Raw genomic sequence first — 7346 nt, forward strand, 5'->3', positions numbered from 1 at the left:
GCAGTGGAGGGGATGAAAAGGCATAGCCAGGCGCTTCACAGGAGTTCATGGAAGAAGAGCTAAAGCCTAGTGATGGAGAGAACGCTTTTGTTGATCAGGAGAGCTCAGTAAAGTGGTGCCTTCCCCGATCTTGGGAGGTTTTTAAAGCCAAATTGAAGCAAAGCCTTGAGCAACCTGGTCTGACTACATGTCTGAACTTCCTTTGAATGGGAGGTTGAACAAAAAGCATCTTTAGGTCTCTGCCAGCCTTGATTATCCATGTATCCTCTAAATTTTATGGACATTCCGTATGGATACACAGTTACCTTTGCTTAGGGTGAATGCTGAAGACTGAGGAACAGTTTAGGTAGTGTTTAATTTAGTTGTACTGATATAGCTGTTGCATTGTAACTATCCTGTGGATATTTAGTTTAGATTGATAGAAATTTAGGATTTGTGTCTGATGCAAGGGCAACAGACTTCTAGTCTATCTGGAATAGCTGATTTGTGCTTACATTGAAAGTATGTTCTGGGCTTGTAATGATTCTCTGTAGTAGTTTTTCATTTTAATGTGGGTAAAAAATTATTATCTGATGAGAGATACAATATAATTCCAGTGTGTTCATGTCAAAACTGTCCAGGAAGGAGCCTTACCTCAGTTTGCTGCATATTGGGTAGAACTGAGGGGGCTTAGGTTTATATATACAGATAGGCTGATACATCTAGATCCACTGGAGATATTAGCCACGCTCTACAGATCTAGGTACATCTGGAATTGTTTGCTGTAGGAATATTTAATTTTTTTTAAAGCAAGATATCAGCTCTAGTTTAATGAGTGTTCATTTATTATACGGACACCTATTGTCTCAAAATGCCATAACATCTATTCTGAAACTATACATACCATACCAGCATCAGTGCTGTTTTTTTCTTCTGCACTTTCAAACATGTAATCCACAAGTGTATGGGAATACCTCACTGTTTAACTGTGAGGAATTTGTGTTCACTGATCTATTAATGTAGCTATTAATTTTGAGTATTCCTGCCATAAATGGCGTTTTTTGTGGCACATGCGGTGTTGCTTGTATCCAGGCTTTAATTCCATCTTTTTTTTTAAAGTGGCAAGATTCTGAATGTATGACACTGATAGCATGTCTTGAAATTTGAGTATTTTCCATGTATATGTTTCCTCAGTGCTTATTGCAAAGGATTACGCTTAGGTTTTGAACAAGTACTAGCTTTTTTGGTTTTTTGAGGAAGCCATTCCAAGGGACTGGAGGTGAGTTTACAGTAAACTGAAATATTTGAGAATTTGCAGTGGCCATCAGTTTCATTGTTGTGGAATAATCTGACTTCTGATTCCTCTTTAATGTAGGTTCATATGTGCTTGTGATCACCTGCATATTCCAGCTTACAGGGAAGGTTTTCACTTCAAGTGTTCCAGCCCCTAACTACAATTACTATTTGTAGTCTCATGGGTTGGTCTTCTGTTTGTTTTACTTCTGCTTTTGCATGAAATGATGGAAAGTTTATGGATAATTTTGCATTTTAAATAATATTTGTGAGACTGTGAACATTCCTTTTGAGCTGTCTCATTTTCAATTCAAGGAAATATACTTAAAATGCTCCCAAGAATACGTGCTCTCAGAGCACACATACGCTGTGCCGTATGGAATGGTATATTTATTGCAGCTTTAAGAAATGTCTGTAACCCATTCTTTGTGCAGGACCAATGAGTGTTCACCATTTCTTGGGTTCAAGCCCAAAAGACAAAATGATATGGGACTTCAGAGAGGGAAGAAAATGCTTTAATGCTTGCATCTGTTGTTAAATACAACATAAACATGGGGGGGAGGATGGAGAGGGTGTAAGAAGTAGTATGCTGTCCTTCCTAATCCTAAGTATATTTTTTTAATCTCTCTTGCAGAGTGAAATTTAGTGTCATATGACAGAGCCAAAATGTTGGATGACATCAAGAAGCGATTTGAATTTCCTAATGCAGTTGTTCAGTCACAGGTAATTTTTGAAAACCATTAAGACAAATCAAGTTGTTTGTAGAAATGTTTGTTCCAACAGCTGCTGCTTATCTGCCTATTTGTTGTTTTTTTTTCAAAGTCAGAAAACCAGAGAAACAGACTATTCCTAAATCACAATAAAATCCTAATTGTCCTCTCTGTGTAATTGAAACACAGGCCATAATTTCTCATCACTATAAAGTCTCTTCAGGAAAATCAGAAACTTTCCATGACTGGAAGGTTGGAGTGTGGCCAAGTGGTTTTTAGTGACCTTGTGATCTCAAGAAGCCAGAAATTACCAGATGCTGTGTGTGGGACTGAAATACTTTGTAATGTTTCATAGAACTGCTCTGTTTCTTCCTTGGTGGTGAGAACTGATGAATTGCTGCAGTCTTGTCTGTCATCAAGGGATAAGTATATGCAGCTCAGCTCAGCCCCCTTTATTTTCTGATCCACACATTTGTTCCTCGTCATTTTCACCTGAAATTATAATGTACAAAAAGTGTTTATCACAGTGTGTTTAATGGACAGGAAAGAGTAATAGCAGTAATAACCTCTGGTTCTTTACTTGGTAACATACATGTTCTTTACTTTGGTAATTTCTCATTTTAATGTTAAAAATTTATCTCTTTGGCTGTAAGTTCATTGCTAATTTCCCTGTTTTCTTCCTCTCCTGTTTTGTATTTAGGATTAAATATGTACCCATTTGTTTGGTGAAATAAGTTCATCAGAATGCGGTCTGTGAAACCTGGTGCCTCTCTTGCCTTTTCATTTCAGTCAGTTCTCTTTGGTTTAACAGTAATTAGGTTTGAAAGAGAGATCCAAGTCTACTTGTCATCAACTTGGCATTTGGGAGAGAAAGCCATGTTCCTGAAAGCTGGAGTTCATCTGAGGTCTAGCAAAGAGTCTTGCACTGCAGATGAGTTTATACCATTAGCCTTGATGAGTAGGACTCAGCATCTTCGAAGCAGTCAATTTTTCTTTAGTGCAGAATGTCCCTGTAGTACACTGTTGTATTGCTTAAATGTCTTGGCTCATTATTGCAGCTGCAAATCATTAAGGTCTCCTAATGTGCTTTGGTTGATTTTGTCCTGTTCTTTGGCTGTTTTGATAGTTTCCACTTGTATTCTGACCCTGGAAAGCATTCTGTAATCTTCAAACTATAAGCAGGTTGGGATTCAACTTCATGAGAGATGTCTTCTCTTTCTGGGGCTAGCCAAGATATCTGCTCTGCAGAGTATGTCTACACACTGATCAGAAAAGTGAGGAACTTGAGCACAGATTTGTAGGTCTTGAAGTTTTACTGCTTAATCAAGTTCTAGAAATGCAGGGAGCTAATCTGCATTTTGACTTTTCTGTATAGCTAAGTCACTGCAAAAGCCAATTTTCTATTAATAAGCCCCTTTTCCTGTGTAACAGAAGTGTCTTAAGGATGTAGGTGTGAATTAACTTCTGAAGGTCCTTTTAAGCAGGAAAAAGATGTTGGCTTCCCTTGTAAGTGCACTGAAAGACATCTGATCTGCCTGGGGAGCACGCTGTTGGTCTTGTGATGGGTTCATTGTAACCAGAGATAAATGGTTGCTTTGACTTGGTCCCATTTTTTCCTTCTGTCTCCTCAAGAGTAAGATTAAGATTTCCAAATAACCTGTCTTTTTAAGTCAAATGTGTTAGAGTACATTTCCTTACTTGTGAAAAGCATAGTCCTTGTAGTCTAGGAGTGTGTCAGGTGCTGTCTTTGCAAGAAATACAAGCTCTTATTTAGGTTTGTTATGACAGGTTAGCAACTAGTGCATGACTGAGGTGGAAATGAATCTTGAAAGGAGAAGGAACCTTGAAACACTGAAAATAGTCTGTTCCAGTCTTTTTATATGCTAACAGTAATGAAATGCTAATTTTTATTTTTATTCTTTGCTGGCCTAGTTTGCTTTTTCCAAAAGTAATGATCTGTCATTAGCAGAGAAGAGTAGATTCAGCAGCTGTTCTGGGTGCATTGATAGTCTGAAACATTTTTTGCTGTTACTATGAAAACATGTCTTTCTCTCTTTCACAAAAATGGATTTTCTGTATAAGGGTATCAAATATTATGAAACAAGACAGAGTAAGACATTACAAATGAGTCAGAAAATAAAATTCTAGGTTCAAACACCTGACGCCTTTGAGGGTATTTCAGTTCACATTTAGATTTTAAAAGACAGTTTGAGGAAATCAGACTTCTACTAAAATAGAATGAGGAACTTAATCTTTACCTCAAAAGAATAAACTTGGGCTGTTTTGGGGAACTGAAACTTTTTGTTTTGAAGACCTTGACTGTTTAAAGCTTGTTAACGATTTCTGCCATGGAATAGCTTAATGAGGAATAATGCTAATATCAAATGCCCTGTTTAAAGTAAATGAAATATTTCTGGCAGGAGCTGTGATAAAGGGATATGCAAAGTGCTTAAGGCAAAACTTGTGGTGCAAAAATTTGGGCAAGTTGCTTAGGTGTGCAGTGTTCTGCTTCTTCTCTTGCTTCTGCTTCCCTGTATAGTACAGGATTTATTAATTATTAGTGCTTTTAAGGACATGGAGATCTGTGCAGCAATGGAGGTATAAAGTTTATTGAAGTTGTTGCATAAAAATATCTGCAATTTCTAAATACCTATGTACCTGTAAAAAGAGGCCTTTGGACTTAGTGGAGCCCTGTGGAAGTTTGTTTTGTACCTCAGCAAAACAGTAAAAGTGAGTATATCAACATTATGGAAATTTTTGACCCTTAAGCATATTTCGTCTTCAATAGCCATAAGGTTGGTATTTCAATCATAATGAAATGATCATATACAACAGCATTGTAAAGACTTCTTAATGGAGAATTTAGAAATCATGCATGTGCATTTTATTTATTTTAATTTTATTTCTTTTAATGCATCTTTGTGTGTTTTTTGTTTCTTTTTCTCTTTAGGCAGTGGGCCATCTGATTGCTGCAGTACTGAAAGAAAAAGTTTCTTCGAAGAAGATCAAACAGGCTTCTGACCAGGTCTGTGGCATTTTTTCACTTTCATCTCCTTTGTCATCATTATTTGATTATTCTATGTGTTTTTTCTAGGTTTTCCCATTTTTCACTGTGTAATTTTAATACAATTCTAGAAGTTAAATAAGGTAGTTATCAATATGTGTCTGGGCATACGGAAACAGTTAAACTCTGGCATCAGAAGAGCAGTTTTACTTCCAGTACAAGACTTAATGGCAGAAGCCTTAATCCTGCAGAATACCTATGAATACCAGAATACCAGAATATCTAGCTATGTTCAGTTTAAGAGAGTTTAATTTAGCTATGTTACTGAGAATGAAGTGAGGAGACTGAGACATTGTCTCTTGAGTTGGAAATTTGTTTACATTGCTATAAAAATTTCAAGAAGTATGGCTTTTTATATATCTGCATTGGTGTTATATTTCATATCAGGTAACTAGACCTTGTATTTCTTCAGGAGGGAGCAGGATGTAAAGGCATGCTTAGCATTTGCATTTTAAATGAGTCAAGTTCACTTAAGTGCATGTCTTGTTAACAGAGAGGTATATGAAATGTTGGCAAATTCAAGTGTCACATTTCCCACAGCAAATGGGAAAGGTGTTAGCTAGAATTTGTTCCTCTGATTTTTGTCCCCAAAAGCTGACATGTCTAGAAATGAACAGAAGTTGATCTGTGGATTTTTATTCCATTGTCTGGGGACTTCACTCTAACATACCCAGACCTGGAAAGCACTAAGTTTTGATGTGAGGGAGTATTGGAGGTGTGTAATTTATCTAACAGAAGCTCTTTCACAGTCATGATCATAATCAAGTTCCCAAATTATGTTCTAGTTTTGAGCTACAAGCTGATATTTTCCCCTTAATGCTTGCTTACTTGAAGATATAAGACTGAAATACAGCAACACATTCTAATATGCTAGGAGGCAGAAGATTGTGCTGGTTAGACATCTCTTTAGTCTTTGCTGACTCTCTTTATACTCAAGAGCATTTTGCACTGTTGGTTGTTTTAAAACCTTCCTTGTTCTCCAGTTGAAAGTCACAAAGTCAGCAAACTAATCTGTGAATACTAATTTACCATGGAAACCAGCAGCTGTTTTGATGGTTACTGCCAAATCTTCATGCTTACTAGCAAATAGAACTTTATGTGTTTAGTAAAGGCGACTTACCTTTGGATAGCCCTCTGTAAACCTGTCTGTAGCTGTCTGTGCTACACCTTGGTGTAGACACAGCTTGTCATGGCAGTTTTGAAGTTGTCTGCAATTGCATCCTTATTTTTTAAATCAGGAAACTGATGATAACCTGCCTGTGGGTGTCCTATCCCTGGATGTGTTCAAGGTCAGGTTGGATGGGAACCTGGGCAACCTGACAGTGAGTGGCATCCGTTTCCATGTCCCAGACTTGGAACTAGATGGTCTTTAACCATCTTCCAACACAATCCATTCCATGATTCTATCTGCATAGGAACAGCTGAAAAATTCATCTGCATTACCTTTTTGTCAGAGACAGTAAATGTTATGCCCTACCATGGGCCTAGACATCAGAGGGCAAGAAAATGGGAGCTGTCCCCGCTTTTCCTGACTTTTCTTTGACTTTTTGTCCTGGCTTTCTCAGGAATAGAATCTGTACCCCAACTACCTCTTGTGCTCTCTAAGGCTTCAGGAGAAACGATTGAGCTGTTTTTTATTTCAAAGTGTGTTTGAGATGAATAAAGATAAACCAGTCTGATACCTGTGTCCCATGCTTTTGCCTTCAGACTCCTGCTCTGAATCTGCTTTGGGAGAAGTGCTGCAGTGAGAATGTTGCCTTGCGAACAGCCTGCTGTGAGGGCCTGGTGGCACTTGTGGTGGAGAAACATGCTGAGCTTGACTATGTTCTTCATGGAGCTCTTAACCTAATTCCCTCAGCAAGGTAGTGTTTATTGCCTAATTTTTGTCAGCTGGTTATCAGTCATTGCTTTTCCCTTAAAAATACAGAGGAAGAAGAAAAGTTCTGTGTCAGTATCTTCAGACACACCATGGCATTAAGAACTGCTGCTGCCCTGCCACTCTGCTGAAGGATGTTGCTTTCACCTTTGCTATGTGACAGTGTGGGTCTGACATAAAAACTCTTAGAGTATTCTATGGATGTAAGCTGAAATTGTTAGTAGTTCAGGCTAGTGCTCTAAACTTTGAACTGTGGAACCTCAGAATTCAATGAATTGCTTAGTTTTGTTGCCCCTAGCATAGAAAGGGGAAAGAAAATGACAGCAACTTCCATTATGAGGGAGTATGTTGTGGTTTAACCTCAGGCAGCAGCAAGCCTCACACAGCTGCTTACTCACTTTCCCACCAGTAGGATTAGGGATAG

At 38.0% G+C, this 7346-nt stretch overlaps 1 protein-coding gene across 1 annotated transcript; it reads left to right on the plus strand.

The window, feature by feature from the left end:
• Positions 1-1913: 1913 nt before the first annotated feature.
• LOC115949310 (focadhesin-like) lies at positions 1914-6908 on the plus strand (the record flags this gene model as incomplete). The annotated part of the gene is made up of 3 exons (XM_031065842.1): positions 1914-1995; positions 4933-5007; positions 6754-6908. Coding segments are annotated over exons 1-3 (287 nt in total), but the record flags the coding sequence as incomplete, so codon positions are not given.
• Positions 6909-7346: the final 438 nt, after the last annotated feature.

This window comes from Geospiza fortis, unplaced genomic scaffold, assembly GCF_000277835.1.
Source record: "Geospiza fortis unplaced genomic scaffold, GeoFor_1.0 C13959431, whole genome shotgun sequence".
NCBI lineage: Eukaryota > Metazoa > Chordata > Aves > Passeriformes > Thraupidae > Geospiza > Geospiza fortis.